At 45.8% G+C, this 26,971-nt stretch overlaps 1 protein-coding gene across 4 annotated transcripts in view; it reads left to right on the top strand.

Annotated features, from left to right (window-relative positions):
- Nucleotides 1-26,971, top strand: part of LPCAT4 (lysophosphatidylcholine acyltransferase 4) — a 70,869-nt gene that overhangs the window by 13,252 nt on the left and 30,646 nt on the right. For 3 of the 4 annotated variants that reach the window (XM_081971749.1, XM_081971746.1, XM_081971748.1), the window contains exons 2-6: nt 21,702-21,844; nt 22,331-22,551; nt 24,770-24,882; nt 25,426-25,486; nt 26,193-26,251. In XM_081971749.1, the coding sequence (XP_081827875.1) occupies nt 21,702-21,844; nt 22,331-22,551; nt 24,770-24,882; nt 25,426-25,486; nt 26,193-26,251 (597 nt within the window). The remainder of the gene's footprint in view (nt 1-21,701; nt 21,845-22,330; nt 22,552-24,769; nt 24,883-25,425; nt 25,487-26,192; nt 26,252-26,971) is intronic. The other variant, XM_081971747.1, reaches the window with a different exon arrangement.

Genomic DNA, 26,971 nt, shown 5'->3' with positions numbered 1-26,971 from the left:
TTACATTCCTGCCTCTGTTAGAGAAATGTAAGAATTGTCATGAAAAGCATGTCAGAAAAAGGTTGGCCTTTACTTCTTTGGACCTCATGTCTCAGATTCTTCCTTTTTAAACAGAGGAAGAGAAAATGATGGCTTACAGAAAGTGAATATAAGGCAGACCTCGCCTTACGGCCACAATTGAGCCCAAAATTTGTGTTACTAAGTGAGAAATTTGTTTTGCCCCATTTTACGACTTTTCTTGCTGCATTTGTTAAGTGAATCTCTGCAGTGTTCAGCTAGTAACACGGTTGTTAAGTGAATCTGGCTTCCCCCTTGACTTTGCTCGTCAGGCCATGCTGTAATGGTCGCAAGTGTGAAAAACAGTCATAAGTCACTATTTTCAATGCTGCTGTGACTTTCAACAGTCATGGAATTAATGCATGTAAATTATAGATTATATTATTTTGTTAGGATACATTGTTGTTTCTTACGATGTTCCTGGCTGAAGAATTAAATTTTATGAGCAATCTGATCTGATTTCCCTAAAAGTTCGTTCTACTGAATTCATCTGCATTTCTGATTGGTAGGTTTATAAAATGGTTTAGTTTAGGTTTAGTTTAGTTTAGTTTACATTATTGTCATTGCGCATGGTATAACGAAATTAAATGCCACGTTGGTATACATTATAACTATAAAAGTAAGAACACAAACATACGTCCTTTACTTTCTATATAACTGAAATTGAAAACCCGATATTGCACTATACCGTAGAATTCAATATGGTTACTCCCCTGGGATAGAAGCTGATTTTCAGCCTATTTGTCCTTATTTTTATTATCCTGCACCGTCTCCCAGATGGTAATAGTTCAAAAAAAGGATGCCCAGGATGAGATGGATCTTTAAGAACGTTTTGAACTTTCTTAAGGCAGCGGCAGTGGTGGGTTCCTGCCGGATCGCACCGGATCGTGCGCGCTCCCTTTCGGCGCTAAACCCGGATCGCGCGCTCCCTTTCGGCGCTAAACCCGGATCGCGCGCTCCCTTTCGGCGCTAAACCTGGAAGTACGGTCTTGCCCCGCCCCTGGCGACGCGACGACGCTTGCCTGCGCTCCACCAGCTCGGCTGGGAACGGAGACGTTTCTCTGCTCAGCAATGTCTTCAGTGGAGCGGTGGCAGCCTGGCAGGCTGAGCCTGCGTCCCTTTCAGGCGCTCCGCTCCGCTGAGGAAACATCTCCGTTCCCAGCCGAGCTGGTGGAGCGCAGGCAAGCGTCGTCGCGTCACCAGGGGCGGGGCAAGACCGTACTTCCGGGTTTAGCGCCGAAAGGGAGCGCGCGATCTGGGTTTAGCGCCGAAAGGGAGCACGCGCGATCCGGCGCGATCCGGCAGGAACCCACCACTGGGCAGCGGGAGCTATAAAGCTCTTCCAAGGAGAGGAGAGGACAACAAATGATCCTCTGGGCAATGACGTTGACCCTCTGGAGAGTTGTCCTATCTGCCACTGTGCAATTGGCAAACCACACACAGATGCAGTAAGTTAAAATACTCTCGATGGTGCAGCGTTAGAAGGTCACCAGCAGTTTTCCATTCAGTTTCTGTTTCCTGGGAAGTCTCAGGTAGTATAATCTCTGCTGGGCCCTTTTGACCAGTGCTGCAATGTCAGAGCCCCAGGTCAGGTCCTCTTTTATGATAACACCTAGAAACTTAATGACAAAAATCCAGAATTAGCCAGCCTTTGCTTCTTTTAGGAAGTCCTTCCAATTTCCTGGCTGAGTCTACAACCTGGGGTTTCCTAGTTGTTTCCCATGCAGGTAACTACCATATTTTTCAGACTATAAGATGCACCGGAGTATAAGGATGCACCATGATTTTGAAGAGGTAAATTTGAAAAAAGTTTTTTGCATTCTGCAGGCCTCCCAAACCCTCTGCAGGCCTCATTTTTTGCAAAATAAATATGGGGAGGGGCATGGAAAGCTTTGGGAGGCTTGTAGAGTGCTCCTGGGGACTGGGGGGGGGGGCAAAAACAAGCATAAAGTGGGCTATTTTTTGCCAAGAAAAGGGCATACAGAGGCTTTGGGAGGCTTGTAGAGTACTCCTGATGGTTGGGGGCAAAAACGGCCAGTTTTTTGCTTATTTTTGCCCTCCCCAACACCCAGGAGCACTTTGCAAGCCTCCCAAACCCACTGCACGTCCATTTTTTTTTGCAAAGGAGGCGGGGTTTCGAGAGGCCAAAAATGCTGTATTCAGTGTATAAGACACACCCAGATTTTCACCCTCTTTTTTGTGGGGAAAAGGTGAGTCTTATACTCTGAAAAATACTGTGTGTTTTTTTTTATTTTTGAAAAAGTACAATAAATGATAAAATGTTAAAAAGAAAAATCGGGAAAAAAAGGTGAAAAATAAGAAAAAAAATGAAGTAAAAGGAGAAGAAGAACATAGAACTATGATTTCCGGCTTTCTTCCCAACCAGCAAATTCCATTCCCCCCACCCCCCACCCCGTCTCTTTAACTCCTTTTAAATCCATTAATCCTCCACTCAGTCTTCTCTTCCTTCAACAAATGTCCATATAAGGCTTCTTATATGAGAAGGCATTTCATCTATTCTCCACTCAAAAGACTTTCCAAGGATGCCATAAATCACTTTGATTTTATTTTTGACATTGATGAATGTTTAATAGAAGTTATGGATCTCCGGTTGAGAACAATAGCACTATGCATTTGATTTTTCATAATTCATTCTGAGTTACTGTACTGACCAACTGTATGGCTGGTTGGATGTTTGCTTGTTTTTCTCAATGACATTTGTGGACTTAAGAATAACTTTTATTCTTCTTTCTACTATGATGCAGCTAGTCCCTTACAGTGGCACTGAAGATGTGACTTGCCGTATTTTTCGGAGTATAAGACCCACCAAGATTTTGAAGAGGCAAATTTAAAAAAAAGTTTTTGCACTCTGCAGACCTCCCAAAAATGGCCCATTTTTCGTGAAAACGGGCTCTTTCCCCCCCAAAAAAGGGCATGAATAGCCTTTAGGAGGTTTGTAGAGTGCTCCTGCCCCCCCAAAAAAAACTAGTAAAAAATGGCCTGTTTTTGCAAAAAACTTAAGAATAACTTTTATTCTTTTTTCTACTATGATGCAGCTAGTCCCTTACAGTGGCACTGAAGATGTGACTTACCGTATTTTTCGGAGTATAAGATGCACCAAGATTTTGAAGAGGCAAATTTAAAAAAAAAGTTTTTGCACTCTGTAGACCTCCCCAAAACAGCCTGTTTTTCGCAAAAAGAGGCTGGTTTTTTTTTTTTTGTCAAAAAAGAGCATGCATAGCCTTTAGGAGGCTTATAGAGTGCTCCTAAGGTCTGGGGGGAGAAAAATTGAGCAAATATTGGTCCATTTTTTGCTCATTTCTACCCTCCCCAGCCCCCAAGAGCATTCTGTGAAGCTCCTAAATGCTATGCACGGCCATTTTGGTGAAGCGGGCGGGATTTTGGGAGGCACAAAATGCTATATTCAGTATATGAGATGCACCCAGATTTTCAGTCTCTTTTTTGAAGGAAAAGGGTGAGTCTTATACTCTGAAAAACACGGTGTGGCCATTTTTTTCCACATGTACAACCTTCATGGTATCCTCAGGTTCATGTGATCAAAATTCAAAGGCTTAGCAACTGGCACATATTTATGACGGTTGCAGTGTCCGTCCATGGGTCATGCGGTAATCTTTTGCGACCTTCTGACAAGCAAAGTCAATGGGGAAGCCAGGTTCCCTTAACAATCTTGTTACTTAATGACTGCAGTGATTCACCTAATGAATGTGGAAAGGAAGGTTGCAAAACTCACTTAACAACTGTCTCACTTGACAATAGAAATGTTGGGCTCAATTGTGATTCTAAGTCAAGGGCTACCTCTGTTATTACTTGCTTGCTCCTTGGAGCAATCCAAAGTTTTGGACTCTGTTTGTAAGATGGGTTTGAGATGTGGAGAATGCAAATCCAGCATCTCTGAAGGAGAATATTTATAGCTCAGGGTTGAAATGAGGGATCCTTGATGTTCTCTGACCTTGGGTGTTTTCTTGCAAATGTTTCATTGCCCAATGATTAGCTAGCAGTGATGATGTACCTAGTTTGGGTAATGAAATGTTTGCAGGAAGACAACCAAACTCAGAGAGCACCAAGGATCTGCCTGATTCATTCAAGCAATCATGCCTATCTAGGTTGCAGTGGACAACACCTCCAGCTGTATTGCCCTAGAAAATGACATGGCTGGTTTGATGAGTCACAGACCTATGTGGCATTTATGCTCCTGTACATTCAGAAACACCTCTTCTAATTAAATCTGGCACATTAAATAGCCTATTCATTTCCTTTCCCCCCCTATGAGTTATTAACCATGCATATTATTATTATGTGGTTGATCTTTGGTGAGATTGACAGCCTTTGGGGCTGGTTGGTAGCTCAACAGCTCGAGTCCTAACTAAGGACCTAGGAGCTGTTAAGGTAACGTCGGAGGATATAAGCTGTTCCCAGTAGGGTGGATTTTTGTAGAGTCAGAATGTTCAAGTCTGATAAATTTAGAATTTCCAAATAGCAAGGTCGCCCTTTAGGTATTGCTCCAAGGGCTCCAATTACAATCGGGACAATACTCGATTTCTTTTTCTACAGTCGCTCAACTTCAATTTGCAAATCCCGGTATTTTGTGATTTTTTCTTGCTGTTTATCTTCAATTTGTGCATCACTAGGTATTGCAATGTCAATGAAACCTACTTTCTTCTTTTCAATTATTGTTATGTCAGTTGTGTTGTAGGCCAAGTGCCAGTCAGTCTGAATTCTGAAATCCCACAAGATCTTGACTTTCTCATTCTCTAAAACCTTCTCAATCTGATGTTCCCAGTGGTTTTTGCTGTACTCAAATCCAAACTTCTGGCACAATTTCCAGTGAATGATCTTAGCAACTCAGTCATGGCATTGTAGGTAATCAGTTTGTGAAATTTTGCTTCACCCACTGATCAAGTGGTCGACTGTCTCATCTTTCTCATTACAGAGGCGACATTTGCTGTTGGTGGTAACATGCTGAATTTTTGCTTTCATGAAATTTGTGGCTAAGGCTTGTTTTTCGAGCTGCCAAAATAAAGCCTTCTGTTTCTTTTTTCAGTACTCCTGATCTTAACCGGTTCCAAGTTAGCTTTTGGTCAGCTTTGCCTTCAATACTTTTCAAGTATTGGCCATGCATAGCTTTGTTTTTCCAATTTTCAGCTCGCTTCTCAATTACTTCTTTCTTTTACTCAGCTTTCGACTTAGTTGTCTTCAGAAGGCCTCCTTTATTTACTTCCTTAATCATTGGTTCTTCACTTTTCTGGATGTAATCATTCAAGCTGTGTCTTTCTCCTTCCACAGTCTGCTTTACTTGTAGGAGTCCTCGACTACCTTCTGCTCTTGGTAGATATAATCAGTCAACATCACTTTTAGGATGCAGGGCATGATTCATTTTTTTTCCTTGAGGAAGAAGACTTTTTGCTTCTCATCCAAGAAGCTTTATCAGTTCTGACTGGATGGGAGAGGGGAAATGAAAGGAACTAATCTCTAATTCCATTTTTGAGATCCAGGACAAACCAAGGTCATCCAACAGTTGTCTGTTTATGTGGTAACTGACAGAGGTGTAAATTGAACTTTTCCCTTAAGGCACAGTCCAATGTCCTTAGCAATATTTAGGAATGCAAGCAATTTACATACCTTTAAGTGTCTGCTTGAAATATATATTTATCTGTTAATTAAATAATGTGAATATTGTAACTATCGAATAATATAGCATTGAATAATAGGAATATTCAAAAATTCTACCTCTAATAGATTGTGAGTCAAAGTTGACTTTTGGTTATTGTAGGTACATTTTCCTGTAGGTTCGGTGGGAGGGGCTAGCTGGGTTTAGTCACATCCTGATTGGTCCAGAGACTGAGGGAATTTTCTTAAGCATCCTTCCTTCCCTATAGGCTCCCAGTTTCCCTCAGTCTTTGGTCCAAGCACTAGCTGTGGCTCCAGTGAGGTACTTATTGAAGTTTATATTTTTCTTAATTTGGTTGATGGGATATTCTAAAATTTCTGTAAAAAATTCAACTGCTGGCCATAGAGACTGTCTCTCAATCTCATCAGGATAAGGAGAGCCTTGGCCTCCTACCCTGGGCCTGAAGGGGAGCTTGCCCGATCCCTGGGTGTGCAGGGGTGGCAGGCTCCTATTGAAGTCGAGCAAATTGCAGGCTTTGTGGGCAGCATTGAGTGCCAGATTGTTTTTCAATTGAAGGTCGCGAGCCTTGCCACAGCTTTAACAACCCGCTGCTGCAAGGTTTCGCTGCTGCCAGAGCCTCGCCGCGACTTTAAGAATTTGCCGTGGCTTTAATTACGCTTTGAGAGGCGCGCCTCAGTTGTTGAGTCACCTCGTGCGGCACAGTTCATTAAGGAGCGTGGAGCGTGAACGGAAAGATCTAGCCGCTGCAAGAGTTCCAAGGGGACTCGGCTCGCCGCGAGGCCACAACCTCAGAGCCATTGATACCGGACACCTTCACAGTATCCTTGAGGCGCAGTGGCCATTTTGGTGTGACCTTGTGAGTGGCGGCCATTTTGTCAGACAGCGACCTGAATCAGGGCCATTGACCGAGGCCCACAGATGTCTTCTCCTCTGGCGTACTGTCGATATCGCAGCAATTCATTGGGGCCGATAGACTCCTCCTCTGACCAGTTATCTGCAGCGCGGCCATACATCGAGGCTGGCAGGCTTGCCACAGTCAATCCAGGCACAGGCCACATGAGTGAGGCATGGCCTCCACAGCCCCTGAATCAGTGCAGGCTCAGGGAGAAAGGGAGAAAGGGCAGAGGAAGGCCAAAGCAGAACCAGGGCAGCGGCCCCCAGGCCTGCAGCTGACCAGCGCCCTTCCAGTGCGGCTGCTAGAGATGAGTCAAGGAGACAGAAGGCCTTGGAAAAACAGGTGGCCAAGGCGAAGAGGTTAGCACAAGTGGTTAGGCCTGAATCCCCTTGTAGATCCAGATCCCCAATGGGGCCCAGCTCTCACCATTCTGGCTCGCCCCCCCAGGGGCTTCAGTCCTTCTTCCCCTTCAATTTCACCTGCACGGCCTCACAGATAAATGGCTTCTCCTTCACCTCCCATCTCACCAAAATCGTATAGGGAAGGACGAGTGGATCCAGGAGAAGGGGGATCTCAGGACTATCTGCCGGCTGCACAACTTGCCCCCTGGGGGCCCTCATCCCGGGGCCCTTCCGAAGAGGATCTTGAGCTTCTGCCTGACAGTATCAGGAGGCTCATTTCTACCGCTATAGCTAAGGGCATTGCCTTGGGCCTTTCCCAATGGGAACGCCCCTCCCAATGGGTGGCAAGGCCTCACTCTGTCTCCTTCCCCTTCGGTGGTTAGTGAGGGCTCTATCCTAGGGGAGGTGGCTCATCCAGACCTGGGGTTCTCCGGCATTTCCAGACCTCTTTCCCCCTCCGGCCTTCAAACCTCTTCTCCATAAGGCTAAGAAGACTACTCAGATTGGTACAGGGGCCCCTCCAGTTTCCCAACACAGGGATCCCAACCTAGCCATGTTTATAAATCCCAATACAGATAAGGCGGATGTCCCAGCCTCCCCCTCTTCCTGGAATTTGTCAAGAACCAGTGGTCTCAACCTTCTTCCTTGCCTAACCCTGGGAGTAATGATAGGTGCTTCTACAACATGGAGCAGGCCTTCTCCCAGGCCCTACAATTACCAACGGTAGACACCCCTGTTGCCCATCTCGCTAATGCATCCACCGTAGTCTCAGGTGACATGGCCGACAAACTAAAGCCCGAGGACAAGCGTGCGGAACTTACACTCCGTAAGAATTTCAATGCTTTGGACTGGGCCATTAAATCGGCTGCAGCAGCTTTTTACTTTAATTGCATGGTGGTTATGTGGCTGCGCCAATTACAGGACCACATTGCACTCCAGGATGAGCATCTTCATCAAGACCTCACCAAGATCATCTCAGCCACCCAGTTTTCCGCAGACGCCACCTTAGATTCCATCAAATTTGCTTCAAGGGCGTTGTCTACCTCAGTAACATCCAGGCACCTCTTGTGGCTCCAAAATTGGCAAATGGACAACAAGTCCAAATGGAATCTGGCAGCGGCCCCCTTCACCGGCCCCAACCTCTTCGGGGCTTCACTTGACCCAATCTTTGTGGAAAACAAGGACAAGAAGAAGGTCCTTCCCTCTAACACCAAGAAGCCGGAGTCTCGTCCGGCTTCTTACCGAAGACATTTTTCTTTCAGGCCTCCTGACCATGACTATTGCCAGCAGCGGTATGCCCCTTATAGATATAACAGGCAAGGTCAGTTTCCCTTTTACCAGGATAGGGGTAGATATCAGGGTCAGTTCAAATGCCCTTTCGCGGAGGGGGCAGCCACCCCTTCCACAGAGGGAAATGACTCCAATCCGGGTGAGCCCATAGGCAGCCGCCTTGCATCCTTCGTGGATCAGTGGGACCAGATAACATTGGATGCCTAGGTCAGGTCAACAGTCAGGGACGGCCTCCGTCTGGAGTTTCTCTTTCCCCGATGCTCTTCAGTACCTTACCACCTTCCAGGGATCCGGAACAGTGGCGACTAATGCCTCTAGCTATCCAACATCTGCTGGACATTCGAGCCATCGAGCTGGTCCCGCCGGAAGAGCACGGGTTGGGCCTATACTACAACCTATTTGTCGTCCCGAAGAGTTCCAGGGAATGGAGGACGATTCTGGACCTGAAGCACCTAAACTCTTACCTAGTCTACCGGTGCTTCAAAATGTCCTCCCCCAGGTCCATCCTCCTGGGGATCCGACAGAACAACTTTATGGCCTCAATAGACTTGACGGAAGCGTATCTGCATATCCCAATATTGCCAGCCCATCACAGATTCCTCTGCTGCTCCCATTAGGGGTGCCACTTTCAATACAGAGCCCTCCCATTCAGTCTGGCCTCTGACCCCCGTATATTCACAAAGGTCCTGGCGGCATTGGCGGCTCACCTGCGATCCCTCCCGGTGAGACTCTATTGCTACCTCGATGACGTGCTCATCCTGGCCCAATCCCGAGCACAGGCAATTCGTGACCTGAATCTAACCATCCAGACTCTGCAGTCTCTGGGATTTTCCATCAACTTTCCCAAGAGCCATCTCTCTTCCTCGACGAGAATACTCCATCTGGCACAGTGTTAAATTCTGTAGTGGGACTCGTTTGTCTTTCCCCAGAACATTTGACAAGTCTTCAATCCTTGGCATGGCACGTCCGTGCAAGTCGGTCAGTTTCCATCCTGACCTTGTCCCGCTTGCTGGGCAAGATGGTGTCATGCATAAGGATAGTTCCCCGGGCCTGCCTCCACTCTCGGACTCTCCAATGGATGCTCATCCCTTACCAATGCCAATGCATGAGCAATTCCCCACGTTCAGTCTCCCTATCACCGGGGCTTTGCTCGTCCCTGAAGTGGTGGCTGTCCCCAGCCTTGCACCATGGATCCGAGTTTTGTGAACCAGATCACATCTCAATCACTACAGACACGAGCTTTTTTGGCTGGGGGGCCTTGATGGAATCCAGGCTGGCGCAGGGTTGCTGGACAAACTCAGACATGTGCCACAATATAAATTGACTGGAGCTGAAGGCAGTTCACCTGGCCTTGCTTCACTTTCGGGACTCAATAGCCAATCATCATGTGCTCCTCTTGACGGACAATGTCACCGCAAAGGCCAGTGGTGGGTTCCTGCCGGATCGCACCGGATCACGCGCGCTCCCGTTCGGCAAGGAACCCGGAAGTAAGTTCCTGCCCTGCCCCTGGCGACGGGATGGCACTTGCCTGCGCTCCACCAGCTCAGCTTGGACCGGAGATGTTTCCTCAGCGGAGCGGAGCTCCTGAAAGGGACGCAGGCTCAGCCTGCCAGGCTGCCACCGCTCCACTGAAGTCATGTCTGAGCAGAGAAACGTCTCCAGTCGCGCCTGAGCTGGTGGAGCGCAGGCAAGCGCCATCCTGTCGCCAGGGGCGGGGCAGGAACTTACTTCCGGGTTCCTTGCCGAACGGGAGCGCGCGCGATCCGGTACGATCCGGCAGGAACCCACCACTGGCAAAGGCCCACATAAATCGTCAGGGGGGGACCCATTCCAAGAGTCTATGGCTGGAAGCCCAGAAACTTGGGCTCTGGGCGGAGAGGAACCTGGCGTCAATAACATAAGAACACATCTCAGGCATAGCGAACCATCAGGCCAACTGGCTGAATCGGGTGACAGTCGACCATGGTGAGTGGCAGCTAATTCCAGAACTCTTCCACAGAATTTGCCTCCGCTTCGGCAACCCAGTGGTGAACTTGTTCGCCAGCCTGACCAATGGTCAGCTGCCCCGGTTCTTCTCCCATTTCCCAGCATGCAACGCAGAGGGAACGGATGCCCTCAGAAGTCCATGGCCCCCGGGCCTCTTTTATGCCTTTCCCCCCTCTCCCTCTAATCCAGGGGATCCTGAAGAAAATAGTGATAGAGAGGGCACACATTATCCTAGTAGCGCCATATTGGTTGAGGTGGCCTTGGTTTGCGGACCTAATCCAACTGTCCATATCTCCCTCCTGGAGGATTCCCGAGGAAGAGATCGCCCTGTGCCAGGGGCTCCTGGTCCATCCGAAGCCCCAGTGGCTCCAACTGACTGCCTAGCACTTGAGCGATGACTCCTGAGGGACGCTAATCTGTCCACCAAAGTCATTTCCACCATTGAGGCCTCCAAGCGCCCATTGACCACATGGATTATAATTCGATGTGGTCGACGTTTGCCTCCTGATGTGGAAGGTTCCACCTATCTCTGACCAATGCCTCAGTTGCCCAAATCCACAACACCTTGCGGAGACAGGTGGCTGCCCTCTCCTGCGTCCTGGCAGGGGAGGGCCATTTTTCCAAGCCCAGTCCCCACTGGTCAAATGGTTTCTAAAAGGGGCAGCGAACCTGTGCCCGCTCCCGGTGCACAGGTTTCCAACGTGGGATCTCTCCTAGTACTTAGAGCACTCACAGGACCCCCCCTTGAACCATTAAGAACAGTACACCTCAGATACTTAACTCTAAAGGTGACCTTCCTCCTTCCGTTACTTCAGCTCAGCGTATATCCGAGTTAGGCGCCTTGTCGTCCAAAGATGACTTATGCCAATTCCACCAAGACAGGGTTGTCCTGTGACTAGACCCGACATTTCTCCCGAAGGTCAACTCCCTTTTCCATAGATCGCAGGAGGTCATCCTCTCTAATTTCTGTCCCTCTCCCTCCCATGAGAGGGAAATCCTTTGGCACAGGCTTGATGTCCGCCACGCCTTGCACATTTATCTCAGGCGCACATCGCCCTTTCGGCATTCAGAGGTTCTCTTCCTATCTTTCCAACCCAGTACCCTGGGGGCTAGAGTCTCTTTGACTACCATAGGCAGATGGTTACGGCAGGCCATCATGGCGGCTTACGAAGCCTTAGATCAAGTTCCACCACAGGGAATTACGGCCCACTCCACTCATATTGCGGCTACTACGGCCATGTGGGCCACTAGGGCCCCTCTAGAGGACATCTGTAGGGCGGCCACTTGGGCCTCTCTGACACCCTTTATCCGACACTATCGTTTAGATCGTTTCACTTTGGCGGACACCTCCTTCAGCCGTCGGGTTCTCCCAACAGGTGGCGACCTCTCCTTCCCTGGGATCTACATCCCGCCCTGGGACTTAGCTTGGGTATTTCCCAGCTGTAGACCCTCCCACTGAACCTACAGGAAAAAGAACGTTGGTCCTTACCTGAACGTTTCTTTTCTGTAGTGAGGCAGGAGGGGCTACATCCCACCCATAGCATTCTAGTTAGTCAGGTTCGGGGTGGTCGCAGGTCTCTGTGTGTGCACTGCCTTTTTCCTTACATAATGTTTCACAGCTTTTTCCATTCGACCTCGTGAAACTGGGAGCCTATAGGGAAGGAAGGATACTTAAGAAAATTCCCTCAGTCTCTGGACCAATCAGGCTGTGACTAAACCCAGCTGTAGCCCCTCCTGCCTCACTACAGAAAAGAAACGCTCAGGTAAGGACCAACATTCTTTTTATGGGTTAACAACTTTACACTTAGTACTGTCAAGGCTCAACTATGATTTGCTGTTCACCCAATTTACCTTAAACCATGTTTCTTAGAGATCCATTCTAAGAATTCTGCAAGCCACATGTGTGGAAGTTCTATATTTTTATACATTAAAATGATATTTTTATACAAACGAACCATCCTTTCTTCCCGAAAAAAACATCTCAGTCTTGAGGTTGTGCTTTTGATTTGTACTGTTGCAAAAGTGTAATATTATTCATTGTGCACTCCTTTAAATCAGGGGTGTCAAACTCAATTTCATTGTGGGTTGTGTTTGACCATGGGGGAGCTGGTGTGGGTGTGGCCAGTTCAACGTCACTCATTTGGGGAGCATTTATGGTGCCCTGAATGCTCTGCCAGAAAAAAATGGCTCCTGACCTCTGTTTTCGGCTGCAATGTCCTGCAACTCTCTGTCAGCGAAAACAGAGCTTGGGAGTGCTGCCTGTGGCTCTTGCAAGCTCCGTTTTTGGCTGCGATGGCCTCCTGCAGCCCTCTGCCAGTGAAAATGGAGTCAGGAGCACTGCATACAGTCCTTCCGAGCTTCATTTTTGCTGGCAGAGACACTGTGGGCCGGCCCTTTACAGTCTTCAGGGCAGCCTCACAGGCCGGATCTAAGCACCTCGTGGACCAGATCTGGTACCCGGGCCTTGTGTCTGACATTCTTGCTTTACACTATGGTTTTAGTTTATTTGCCTTAATGTCCAAACTCTTTTTGGATATTTCAGAACCTGAACAATAACTTTTAGCAGGTATGAAACTAAACTCTTGTTCTATATAAGTGAGTCAGCTTTCTCTTTTTAATTAAAAGGAATATTTGATGCTCTCTGAGCTTTTGTCGTTTGCTTGCAGACATTTCATTACCCGGCTAAGTAAGATCATCTTTTTAATTAAGATTGCAGACAGCACTGCTGGTGATATAATATACACACACACGCACAGAGATTTGTCTCTTTGTAGGCAGTTTTAGACTAACTAAATACGGTAAATGTAACTTCTTGCTGTCTCATCAGCCCATGTTCTTGGATTGACCTGTCCTTTTGCGTCTGAAGTTTGAGAATTGTCCAGAGGTTATTAGCTGCAAACAGAAGTGTCCATGGCATCTCTTTGTGTGCCATCATGGTGCCCACCATGTTGCAAATTTTAACAGAATAACAGAGTTGGAAGGGACTATGGAAATCTTCTAATCCTACCTTCTGCTCAAGCAGGAGACCCTATACCATTTCAGACAAATGGTTGTCCAAACTTTTCTTTAAAACCTCCAGTGCTGAAGCATCCGCAACTTCTGGAGGCACGCTGTTCTACTGATAAATTGTTCTAACTGTCAGGAAATTTCTCTTTCTTTCTAGGTTGTATCTCTCCTTGATTAGTTTCCATCCATTGCTCCTTGTCTAGCTTTCAGGTGCTTAGGAGAATAGGTTGACCCCTTTTCTTCTTTGTGGCAACCCATTAGATATTGGTACATAGTTATTATGTCACCCCTAATCCATCTTTTCATTAAATTTGTTGTTGTTTGTTGCAAAGCCATGTCCGACCCATTGCGACCCCATGGACAATGTTCCTCCAGGCCTTCATGTCCTCTACCATCCTCTGGAGTCCATTTAAGCTCACGCTGACTGCTTCAGTGACTCCATCCAGCCACCTCATTCTCTGTCGTCCCCTTCTCTTGCCCTCCATCTTTCCCAGCATTAGGCTCTTCTCCAGTGAGTCCTTTCTTCTCATTAGGTGGCCAAAGTATTTGAGTTTCATCTTCAGGATCTGGCATTCTAAACAGCAGTCAGGGTTGATCTTCTCTAGGATTGACGGGTTTGATCGCCTTGCAGTCCAAGGGACTCGGCAGGAGTCTTCTCCAGCACCAGAGTCCAAAGGCCTCAATTCTTTGGCACTCCGCCTTTCTTATGGCCCATCCTTCACAGCCATACATTGCAACTGGGAAAACCATAGCCTTGACTATATGCACTTTTGTTGGCAGGGTGATGTCTCTGCCTTTTTAGTATGCTGTCTAGATTTACGATAGCTTTCCTCCCCAGGAGCAAACGTCTTTTAATTTCTTGGCTGCAGTCCCCATCTGCAGTGATCTTGGAGCCCAGGAAAATAAAATCTGTCACTATCTCCATTTCCTCCCCATCTATTTGCCAGGAATTGAGAGGACCGGATGCCATGATCTTAGTTTTCTTGATGTTGAGTTTCAAGCCAACTTTTGCACTCTCCTTCTTCACCCGCATCAAGAGGCTGTAGTTCATTAAACTAGACATGTCCAATTCCTGCATCCTTTCTTCCTGTTTTAGCTTCCAATCCCCTTTTGATATTCTTCCTGCAGACAACCTTGGAAGCACGATGGAATCCTGGTGGACCTTCCTATTATAATCTCTTTCAAGATACTTTACTCTTCTCGTAGTGTCTCCTTCTTAGATTCGGCAAAGAATTTGTAAAAAAAACCCACTCCAAATAAGGCAGAATCTCTCTTTGAGGGAGATGTGAAAAACGAATAAAGTACCAAATAAATGAAAGTGGTTGTTGTTTTGTTTGAACTAAAGTTATCAGTTTTGGGGAACCGAGGAAAGGTGTTAGAAATCCAGCTCCCCTATTCACAGTTTTGCAAACACTCCTGCCTCTTTGGGTTCTAGTTTTACTATTACTGCAATTTTTTTTTAAAATTATCGAAGTATAAAGTACAGAGGTACAAAGAGAAAGAAAAATAAGGGTAGAGTAAGTGAGGAAAGGGGAAGAGAGAAACATGTAGGGTAGAAAAGGCATTGACTTCCGACTTCTTTTGGTGCAGTAGAATAAGGTAATAAATCCATTTTTAATTTTTGTATAATAATATAAACCAGTCCCATGATGGAGAACCTATGGCACACGTGCCAGAGGTGGCACTCAGCGCCCTCTCTGTGGGCACATGCACCAGCGCCAGCTACTCTTCTGGTTTCTGGTGCACGCATGGACACTGGCCAGGTGGTCTTTGCATGCACGGGAAACCCGAAGACTAGCTGGCTGATTTCTGGTGCTCTGGCGCATGCGAAGACTAGCTGGCCGTTGCGTGCATGCGCACCAGCCAACTGGTCTTTGGGTTTCTTGCGCTCTGGCATGCATGTTCCAGTTTGGGCACTCGGTGCCACAAAGGTTTGCCATCACTGTACTAGCCATTTCTATAACAACAAACCTTGGGTCATCTAATCAGCCAAACCAAAAAGCAAAGTTTGATATTTTTTCCATCTCAAGCACAAAGTCCAAAAGTGGTTTCCAAGTAGAAACAAAATTAATTGTGTTCTCTTTAATCAAAGCAGTCCATTTAGCCCTCTCGGCTAACTCCATCAGCTTTTGCAGCCATTCGTCCATTGTGAAAATCACATTGTCCTCCCATTTTTGTGCATAAAGAAATCTTTCTACATCAACGTATATAACATCAAAGTTCCAGGTTTTTTTCCAACTTCTTTGTCCATTAGACCTAAAAGAAGTCTTCGGTTTGCTCTTCATATCCACTTTAAAAAATCTTCTGTATTAAGATGTGAATCCTAATACACCAGATATTTCTTCCGGGCAGCGTGTCCTAATAGGTGCCCTTCCAATGAGTCTTATCTGGAGTCCTAACCTCTTTTGGCTTCCACTCTATGGATGAAGGCCATCCTCCTTGCCCTGAACTGGTCTCTACACATGTCATCCTTAGCGAAGTGTGCAAACCAGCACCTGCATTTCCTGCATTCAATGAGGAGAGCACATCTTTCTCCTGGCCATTTTTTTACAGAAGCACGATTGAGAGCATTTTAACAAATAGCATCCCTGTTTGGTTTGGTGGCAGCAGTGCCTCAGATAGAAAGTCCCTACAGAGAGTAATAAGGACAGCCAAGAACATTATAGGAAGATCGCTTCCTGTTATTCAGGATACTGCTTATAAGCACTGCGAGCTTAGAGCTCAAAGCATTGTTAGAGACCCCGTGTACCCATTTTAGGGTTTGTTTCTGTTACTCCCCTCTGGGAGGAGGTTTTGAAGTATTTCTAGCAGGACTACCAGATTCTTTTCTTATTAAGTTTTCATTTTATCATATAAAATAAAAAGAAGAGAAGAAGAAATAGGAAATTAAGAGAAGGAAGGGGAGTGGGGAAAAGGGGGTCTGAGATACAAGGGGAAAGAGAAAAAGAAAGAAAAAGGGCATTGACTTCCATCTCTTTTTAGCACAGTACAAGATAAAAACACTTCAACCTCAACATTTTGCTTTTCCTGTAACCCTTCCTGTAACAGCAAATCTTTCTGATAAATGAAACTAGTCAAAGTTCCTCTCCCCCCACCTCCCATCACAAGCACATAATCCGGAAGTGATATCCAGATAAAAAGGGACTTCCAGATTCTGTAACAGCTTTGTTCACTTGGCCATCTGTCTGGTAAATTTGCAAGATTTATTTTTTTCGCTATGGATATGTATACATCCGAACTAGACTGTATTGTTTTTCTGGGCCATCGAATACCTGTGGGTATATGCATAATTTTGTATTTACCATATTTTTCGGAGTATAAGACGATCCGGAGTATAAGACGCACCTTAATTTTCGGGGAGGAAAATAAGAAATAAAAAAGTCTGCCTCTACCTACCAGCATCCATGGTATTCATCTGGCTAGTGTCCTGTCAGTGTGTGAGAGAGTTAAGGGCTGTTTGGAAACAAACAGTATTTGCTGTGTGAGCAACAAGGAAGGACAGCAAGGAGCCTGGGCGTGGCTTGTTCTGTACTAAAGCTGCATGCCGTGCTGATATCTGAAACTAAAACTGAAAGTGAAACTTCTCTGCTGAACTACCACATTGGAAAACCTACTTTTGGTATTGTATATTTACTTAATGTGTTATATTATATATAAATAGAAGTTGTTGAATCCTGCTGAATCAGTTACTTGTGTGTGCTTTCTGAATGTGATTGCTGCTGCAAACTCTGACACCTCCTTGCAACAAATAGCGAACAGCCAAGTCAGCTTCAGCACATTATTGCAGCCTGATTCAGCATGAGCAGCTGATTGGCAGGTGGATCGGCCTCCAGGAATACCCCCAATCAGCTGTTCCAGGATGTAGGGATTACCACAGACCATTCTCTCCTCCTTGCCTCGCTTCAGTGTATAAGACACACCCAAAATTTTCACTTTCTTTTGGGGGGGAGTGCGTCTTATACTCCAAAAAATACGGCATTTATTTATTTATTTTCTCATGTTTATGTAGTAAATGTTGGAAGTGGCGACCCTTTGAGAGCTGTATGAAACAAAATTTCATTTTAATGCAGGCCAAGTACATATCAAAGTGACAATAAAGTTATTCTGAGTTCTACGTTCTCTTGCAAAAAAGCACACAGCCGACTTATTCAGTCTGGCTGTTTCCCAAAGGAACCATTACTGGCCTCAATGCTGAAGGCACTCTGCGACATAGTATTTATGCCAAGGAGCCCCAGAAGAGGTGTTACAACTGGGAATTACTTCTCGGGTAGACAGGAATGCAATAAAGCAAGAGACAAAATTGCTGACTTCTCTCTCATTGGCGTGGCATCTCTTAACTTCTAGGGAAGTTAAAAAAAACACACACCAAGATTTGCCCTTGCTACAAGCCCAAATTAGCCTGACATGTTGTCATGCGGACTTAAGCAGTGAAACAGATAAAGGTAGCCCTCAATTGTACGACCACAATTGAGTCCAACATTTCTGTTGTTAAGCGAGACCTTTGTTGAGGGAATTGGCCCCATTTATGAGCTTTCTTGCCTTGGTTGTTAAGTGAAAACACCGCCGTTGTGACCTTCTGACGAGCAACAATGGGGAATCCAGATTCACTTAACAACCGTGTTACTAATTTAACAAGAGCAGCGATTCACTTAACAACTGCGGCAAGAAAGGTTGTAAAATGGAGCAACACTCACTTAAGATATGTCTCACTTAGCAACAGAAATTTTAAGGCTGAATTGTGATTGTATATTTGAGGACTACCTCTACCATTTTAGAATTGAATTGAATTGGAAGGGACCTTGGCGGTCTTCTAGCCCAACCCCTTGCTTAGGCAGGAAACTCTCTCAACCTTCCCAATGCCGTGACCCTTTAATACAGTTCCTCATGTTGTGGTGACCCCCAACCATAAAATTGGTGTCTCGGTTCCTAAGACCATCGAAAATATGTGTTTTCCAATGGTCTTAGGCGACCCCTGTGAAAGGATCATTCGACCCCCAAAGGGGTCCCGACCCATAGGTTGAGAATTGCTGATCTATACCATTTCAGACAGATGGTTGTCTTATTTCTTCTTTAAAACTTCCAGTGTTGGACCATTTGCAACTTCTGGAGGCAAGTTGTTCCACTGATTAATTATTCTCAATATCAAGAGATTTCTTCTTACCGTAGCTCTAGATTGCTTCTCTCCTTGATTACCGTATTTTTCAGAGTAAAAGATGCACCTTTTTCCCTCAAAAAAGAGGGTGAAAATCTGGGTGTGTCTTATACACTGAATACAGCATTTTTGGCCTATTGAAACCCCGCCCCCTTTGCAAAAATGGACGTGCAGAGGGTTTGGGAGGCTTGCAAAATGCTCCTAAGGGCTAGGGAGGGCAAAAAATGGGCCAGGAGCATTCTACAAACCTCCCAAAGCCTATGCATGCCCCTCCCTTTTTTGCAAAAAAAGGCCAATTTTTCTAAAAAACAGCTCGTTTTTCGCTTGGTTTTGCCCCCCCCCCCGGAGCACTCTGCAAGCCTCCCAAAGCTCTGCATGCCCCCCCCTTTTTTTTTTTTTTGCAAAAACCGAGGTGTGCAGATGATTTTGGGAGGCATGTAGAATGCAAAACTTTTTTTAAAATTTACCTCTTTATAATTCTGGTGTGTCTTATACTCCTGTGCGTCTTATAGTCCAAAAATGCGGTTGTTTCTTGAATGGCGTTTATATGTTTATTGGAGGATATCAGGTTTTGCACAGCAGCTCAAGAGATCTTTCCCATCACCCTCTTCTCCTTTCCCCACCTCCCATAACAATCCTTTGAGGTAGGTTGGGCACCAGGAACTTGACCTAGATATTGGATTTTCTCCAGTGCCTGTCCAACATTTTAAACAACAAGAATCAACATCAAAGGCTAAACCCCAGGTGTTTTTTTTTTTAAATCATGTGGAAGCATTAAAGGCATGAAAACAACGATAGCAGCTTAAACTGGTTTTCACAGCCAAGTGTGTAGAGGAGGGAATTTCCCCCCGTCGGACCCACAAAAATGAAAAGAATTCCAGAACTTCCCAGTTTGTGCTATCCTCCCTCAGCTGAACTCCCATTCTCGAGCTATTGTCCTGTTCCTAGAGGGGATTATCGCCCAAAGTGTCCATCACAAGTCACAGTGTGACTTGCGCAAATTGCATAATGAGACAGTTTGTGTCATCGGTGTGATGACGTCAGGCTGCACAGGACAGGACTTGCTCCCCAAGCCGTGGTGGCACAGTGCAGTACTACAGGCTACTTCTGCTGATGACCAGCTGCCCGCAGTTTGGCAGTTCGAATCTCACCAGGCTCAAGGTTGACTCAGCCTTCCATCCTTTTGAGGTGGGTAAAATGAGGACCCAGATTGTTGGGGACAATAGGCTGACTCTGTAAACTGCTTAGAGAGGGTTGTGAAGCACTGTGAAACGGTGTATACTGTATTTTTCGAAGTATGACGCACCTTCCTCCCCAAAAAAGAGGGTGAAAATCTGGGTGCATCTTATACACTGAATACAGCATTTTTGGCCTACTGAAATCCTGCCCCCTTTGCAAACCCTTTGCAGAGGGTTTGGGAGACCTGCAAAGTGCTCCTGGGGGCTGAGGAGGGCAAAAATGAGCAAAAAACCAGGCCATTTTTCCTCGCTTTTGCCTCCCTAGCCCTCAGGAGCACTCTACAAGCCTCCCAAAGCCTCTGCATGCCCCCCCCCTTTTTTTTTTGCAAAAAAATGAGGCATGCAGAGAGTTTGGGAGGCCTGCAGAATGCAAAAACTTTTTTTAAAAAAATTACTTCTTCAAAATCATGGTGCGTCTTGTACTCCGGTGTGTCTTATAGTCCGAAAAATAGAGTAAGTCAAAGTGCTGTTGCTATTGTGATCAATAGCAAGATAAAATGAAGATGCTGTTGGCTCCCTGGGGTTATCTTGGCTAGGAGAACATCTCAGCCTTCAGAAGAAAGTGACATTTCCAAAGTTGCCAAAGTTACAATGCAGAAAAAAAAAACGTGTTATTGTTGCCTTCGCAAGTGGCAGTAAGGAAGCAGCAGCAGCAGTGTGGAACACAGAGGAACTGAGTTAATCTGTCTTCCCATCTTATGCAAATGATTGTACAAACGGATGTTCCCTTAAAGCAATGGGCTAAGAAGAGATAATAAGATTTATTTATTTATTAGAGTTTTAGCTCACTGTTATTACTTTATATGTAACTCAAGGTGGCGAAGTAATATTCCTCCCTCCTCTTATTTTCCTCATAACAACAACAACAACCCTGTGTGGTAGATTGTGAAGCTAAGAGAGAGTGACTGTTCCAGAGTCACCCAGCCAGCTTTCATGCCTAAGGCAGGACTAGAATTCACTGTCTCCTAGCTAAAACATATGAAGAACAGTTGCAGGAACCGGGCATGTCTAGTTTAATGAAAAGAAGGGCTAGGATAGCAGTGTTCCGATATCTCAAGGGTTGCCACAGAAAAGAGGGATTGTTTTGTACAATAATGTGTGTTTGGTGGCAAGGGGATTGCACTCTTAAATGATTAGGGGACTGGGGGCTAAAACATATGAAGCATGTTTGCAGGAATTGGGTATGCCTAGTTTAATGAAAAGAAGGACTTGCTGCAAAAAAGAGGGAGCCAAGCTATTCTCCAAGGCACCTGAGGGCCGGATAAGAAGCAATGGGTGGGAACTAATCAAGGAGAGAAGCAACCTAGAACTAAGGAGAAATTTCCAACAGTTAGAACATTTAATTAGTGGAACAAATTGCATCCAGAAGCTGTTAATGCTCCAATACTGGAAGTTTTAAAGAAGAGATTGGACAACCATTTATCTGAAATTGGGTAGGGCAAGCCTGTCAAACGGGCAGCCTGCGGGGGCTGGGTGCATCATGTGCAGGCCACACCCACCTTGGCTCTGCAAAGGCAAAAAACATTGCAATGTGTCGTGTGATTGAGTTTGACACCTGTGGTATAAGGTCCCTTCCAGCTCTTGTTATTCTGTATTCTGTATCTTTTGCAAACCACCCAGGTATATAATCATAATTTAGAACAGAGTACCCCAACCCGAGGGGGGGGGACAACGGGATGGGACAGAAGCCTTTACGCATGCATGCACACATATGAACGGGGCCGCGAGTGAGGGCGCAACGCAAATGTGGCCACGAGTGCATGCACTCACTCGACGCTCGCTGTGACACTAGCATGAGGGGGGGAATTCGTGCATGCACTGGCCAGTCATTCACGTGGCCCAGTGGCGAAGAGGCCACAGCCCGGTAGTGGGCTGGGGCCCATAAGTTGGGGACCCCCTGATTTAGAGTTTCCCTAAGTCAAATTAGAAAATGTAACCAACAGAAATGAAAGCAAAAGGAAATGAGCGGATGGATCCAGGGTGCATCCTTACCACACCCCTCCCAATGAATTTGTTTCCCTTGCAGTTCTATGTGCTGGGGGTTATTCTGGCCCCAATCCGTGTCGCATTGGCTTTTGTGGTCCTCTTCCTTATCTGGCCCTTCGCCTTGCTCCAAGTGGTGGGACTGCCTGAGGAAACCTTGCAAGAACCTTGCTCCGGATGGAGAAAGTAAGTAATGGGACGGCCAGGGATGAAATCAACTTACCTTCACTGCCAGTTCGCAAATGTGCGTGCAGGTGCATGCTTCGCTCACACGCGTCACCTCTGTGCATGTGCAGGACCTTCCGTGCATGCGCAGAGCGTCAAAAACGGGATGTGTTGACATCCGGGTGGGTGGGTGGGCGGAGCCTGCTTCTGAGCGTGCCTGCAAAGGTAAGTAGAACAGCAAGAGGGGAGGAACCCGCTGTGCCACATGAATTTGATTAGCTAGAAAGCAGGAAATCCAACCACTCTAGCAAATATAAATTGCACGTCACAGCTGTTGGAAATACCGGTTCGCCCTAACCAGTAGCATTTTTTTACTACCAGTTTGGGCAAGCCGATCCAAACCGGTAGCATTTCACCCCTGGTCTCAGCTCTCCTTTGGACTCTTTGCCTGCAGCCCTCTTAATACCTCCTCCTTTTTTGCCCTTCTTCTCCCTCATCCCTTTTCAGCACAGTTTCTCATGGTTCGGTCTACTGGCTGAGTCGCCTGATGTTTTTCTTGCTTGGGTTCATGCGTATCCGGGTGCGAGGTCAGAGGGCATCCCGACTCGAAGCACCCATCCTGGTGGCTGCTCCTCACTCCACCTTCTTCGACCCCATTATTTTGCTGCCCTGCGATCTTCCCAAGGTGGTGTCGCGCACGGAGAATCTCCATGTGCCGGTCATTGGGGGTAAGGCTGATTAATATCACTGGGGATGAGGGTGAGTAGGGCAAGGAGCCCCACGTAGGTGGTAGATCTGACCTTTGGAAGTTTTCTATGCATTGCACCTCTGCAGCTGGTGCATCTTGCAAGACTATGGGAACAGGCTCCAGCTGTTCCTCTGCCTCATTGATGTCTGACTCTAAGGCAGCTGATAACTGGCATACGTCTCTGGCCCCCTCTCTACCTCCGACACAGAGCCCTCATCAGAGCCTTCCCCAGACTCCAGGACTGGCCCATGTTCCTCCCCAACCTCCTCACTGGCCGAATCTGCTGCCAGCTCCACTGGTCACTGGCGAGCCACCACACTGAGGGCTCCTTGGTGCTCTCTGAGTTTGGTTGTTTTCTTGTAGACATTTCATTATCCAAACTAGGTAACACCATCAATGCTCAAGGGGGAGGAAGAAGGAAGGAACTCTTCAGAATTTGTGTCAATTAAATTAAATTATTCTCCTAAAATAAGCAGTTCCTTCTCACTCCTTGCAACAGAACCTTCCTACTCTTGGGTGTGAAGCTTAATTTTACCCTCAAATGCTTAAAAGAATAACACTTGTGGACTTAGATTTTTACTGGCCTGTTGGGGAATGCTAACATCCAACTGATCATTGGATGGCAGCAAAGGGTTGGCATATCTGCATATCTTTGCCATTATTAAATGGTAGCAAATGCTGTCATGCTTTTGGACACCCTGATTTGCTTGCTCTAAGACTGTCACTGCCTTGTACTCATTTTAACATGCTCATTGGCTAAAATGAGATGAATCTTTGGACTGATTCAGCAGGAGTTTATGAACTTATAAAGCACTAGCTGGATACCTGTGCTTCATGACGAAACTATGTGATTGGGCAATGCAGGAGAAATCCAGTTCAAACCATTGGCTCAATGGTGGTCAACACATAAGGGAATATCGGCCCCGTTGCCATGAGTCCGGAAGCAGTTCCATAGATGGAGGACATAGACATTTTGGTGAGATACCGACATTTAGTACTGTACGAAGTCCCAGACTGCTCCTGAGTGAAGGAGTGGAATGCCGGCCAGTTTGAACTGAGGTAACGGAATGTGAGGCAACTGGCAGTTGGAAAAGAGTTCTTTTTAGGTGGGGAGGGGGAGCAGAACTCCTTAGCATCAGAACGTGTTAATTACTGTATAAGAAACACTAATGATATGATGGTCATTTCGAAAAACCCTCCCTTAGCTAACACAAGCCAAGAAGAACATACATGCCAAACTGCAAGTTTTTAGGCTTTACGGTTCTGGAGATTTCATGATGAGTGAGTGCTACTTGGCTTTTATATATATAGATTCGTTCCCTTGACAGCTATGGATTCCATGAAGCAAGTGCCGTACAGTAGTCCTCGGCTTACGTCCACATTTGAGCCCAAAATTTCCACCATTAAGTGAATTTTGCCCCATTTTACGACATTGCTCGCCACAGCTGTTAAGTGAATCTGTGTAGTTGTTAAGTTAGTAACATGGTTGCTAAGCGAATCTTGCTCTCCTACTGACTTGGCTTGTCCGAAGGTCTCAAAAGGGGATCACATGACCCTAGGACGCTACGATGGTCATAAATATGAGTCAGTTGCTAAGCATCAGAATTTTGATCACATGACCATGGGGATGCTGCAAAGGTCGTAAGTGTGAAAAATGGTCATAAATCACTTTTTTTCAGTGCCGTTGTAAGTGGTCACTAAACAAGCTGTTGTAAGTTGAGGACTACCTGTCGAATAACAGAAAATACAAAAGAATAACTGAATCGCAAAAGGTGATACACATGATCCTGGGATACTACAACCGTCATAAATCCAGGCCAGGTGCCAAGTGTGATCACGTGACTGTGGGGAATGCTAAAGTGGTCGTAAGTGTGGAAAACAGTCATTTTCTCAGTGCTGTTATGACTTCAGCGAGTCACTAAATGAATTGTTGTAAGTCAATGTCTACCTGTATGAGTCAGTTTGCCAAGCATCTGAATTTTGATCATGTGATTACTGGGATGCTTCAACAGTCATAAGTGTGAAAAACAGTCATAAGTCACTTTTTTCAGTGCCATTGTAACTTTGAAGAATCACTAAATAAACTGCTATAAGTTCGCATCCTTGGGAAAATATTTCTCAGGCCAGCTGTCTGGCAGTGACTCAGAAAAGCTTTGCAACTACTTACCCCTTCTTTCCCCTGTGCTCATCCCCTCCAGCTCTGCTGAGATTCAATCAGGCCATCCTGGTTTCTCGCCATGATCCAGCTTCTCGCAAGAAGGTGGTGGAAGAAGTGAAGAAACGAGCAACATCCCAGGGGAAATGGCCGCAGGTAAAACATGGAGGGCCTGGTCCATTTAGTTAGCTTTGTTAATAGCCGAGACGGCGCAGTGGTTAGAGTACAGTACTGCAGGCTACTTCAGCTGACTGCAAGCTGCAGTTTGGCAGACCAAATCTCACTGACTCAAGGTTGACTCAGCCTTCCATCCTTCCGAGGTGGGTAAAATGAGGTCCCAGATTCTTGGGGGCAAGAGGCTGAATCTGTAAACCGCTTAGAGAGGGCTGTAAAAGCACTATGAAGTGTTATAGAAGTCTAAGTGCCATTGCTATTGCTAAATCTGCCCACTGCTGGGAGTTTGATCCTGACCAGCTCATGGTTGACTCAGCCTTCCATCCTTCCAAGGTCAGTAAAATGAGGATCCAGATTGTTTGGGGGCAGTATGCTGACAATGTAAACCGCTTATAGGGGGCTATAAAAGCACTATGAAACCATATGTAAGTCTAAGAGCTATTGGTATTGATAACTGCTCTTGATAATTTGGGAGGGTTAAAGGTTTGGAGATCCTCTCTTGATTTGTGTGACCTCTTTCTCCAGGTGCTTTTCTATCCGGAGGGGACCTGCTCCAACAAAAAAGCCTTACTGAAGTTTAAACCAGGTAAGACATGAGTAAGCCTGTTCAACAGGAGTAAAACAATGGATTGGTTTACCAATCCAATGAACTAGCATTGGAGATTGCCCTGCCTTAAACTAACCGATCAAAAAAGACAACTCTTTATGATTGACACAAGAGGCTATCAATTAGGCCTCAATTTCATTGCCTGTTTTGAAAAGCTGACAAGGTCACCAATTCGATTAAGTCTAATCTCTTTTGAAAACTAAAAAAAAAAAAACTTTCTAAGTTTTGATTTGGGTGAAAACTTGTGTGAGTATCCTCACCCTTCAACTTTAAAATATACGTACCTTAGATTCATCTTCAGCACTCGGAGGAAAAAAAGGTAAATCCCTGCCTATTTTACTCTACTACCCTAGTTCCCTGAAAATAAGGCCTCCCCGGATAATGAGCCCAATTGGGCTTTTAAGTGCATGTACTAAAATAAGCCCTCCCCTGAAAATAAGCCCTCCCTGAAAATATTGCAACACAGCAGCAGCCAGGAGGTGACCATGCTCGCCGCTTCCTGCACCTCAGAAATAATAAGACTTCCCCGAAAATAAGGACAAGCGCTTATTTTGGATGTCAAAAGAAAATAAGACCCTCTTTCCAACCAATAAGCCCAGCCTCTTAATCACTGAGCCACCGTGTCCCCCTTTCAGCACTCAGGACAGATGAGTAAATCTTGAACGTGTGTGCTTTATATTCTCAGGTGCCTTCATATCTGGTGTTCCCATTCAGCCAGTCCTCATTCGCTACCCCAACTCTGTGGTGAGTTTCCACGAACTTTAGGAAAGAGTCTTAGCAATGTAATAATTGCAGGTAGTTCTCAACTTACAGCTGCAGTTAGGATCAGAATTTTTGTTGCTAAGCAAGATGGTTGTTAAATGAGTTGTGCCCAAGTTACAAGTTACTAAGTGAACCACTGCTGTTGTTGCCTGTGGAGATTCTCTGCCATCCAGGTCATGGTTGTCCCCAACAGCCTGCCCCTGAAGTCCACAAGTCTTAAAGTTCCCAAGTTTGAACACCCCTGCTCTAATCAAACCACACCAAGTTTATTACAGTCAAAGACCAGAGACCGTAACAAATAAAAATACTCAAGGAACATCCAGTTAAAAATTCTGGAATAAAGGAATAAATAACAGATAAAATCTATATTAAAAACACAATTTGGCATCCAATCAGTTGCATACATGGCTTAACTATGCTATAATATCAATCCTTTAAAGTGTTGAGGCCCACAGTCATTAAATACTAAAATGCAAAAGGGTTTGCTACATTAGTTTGGTAAAATAGCTATGTTGGATTAATCACATGTTTCTGACGAATCCCCAATGCTTCTGCACAGAATCTGGTCACCTCTGCTGTAATCACAGTGTTTTTGTCCTTAAACAGCCACTGGAGATAGAGCCTCTAAAACAGGGGTGTCCAAACTTGGGAACTTTAAGACTTGTGGACTTCAACTCCCAGAATTGCCCAGCCAGCCATGCT

This window comes from Natrix helvetica (genome assembly GCF_964273705.1).
Source record: "Natrix helvetica genome assembly, chromosome: Z".
NCBI classification, from domain to species: domain Eukaryota; kingdom Metazoa; phylum Chordata; class Lepidosauria; order Squamata; family Natricidae; genus Natrix; species Natrix helvetica.
Note: the sequence above shows the minus strand (reverse complement) of the source record. Positions and strands in the feature narration are given on the sequence as shown.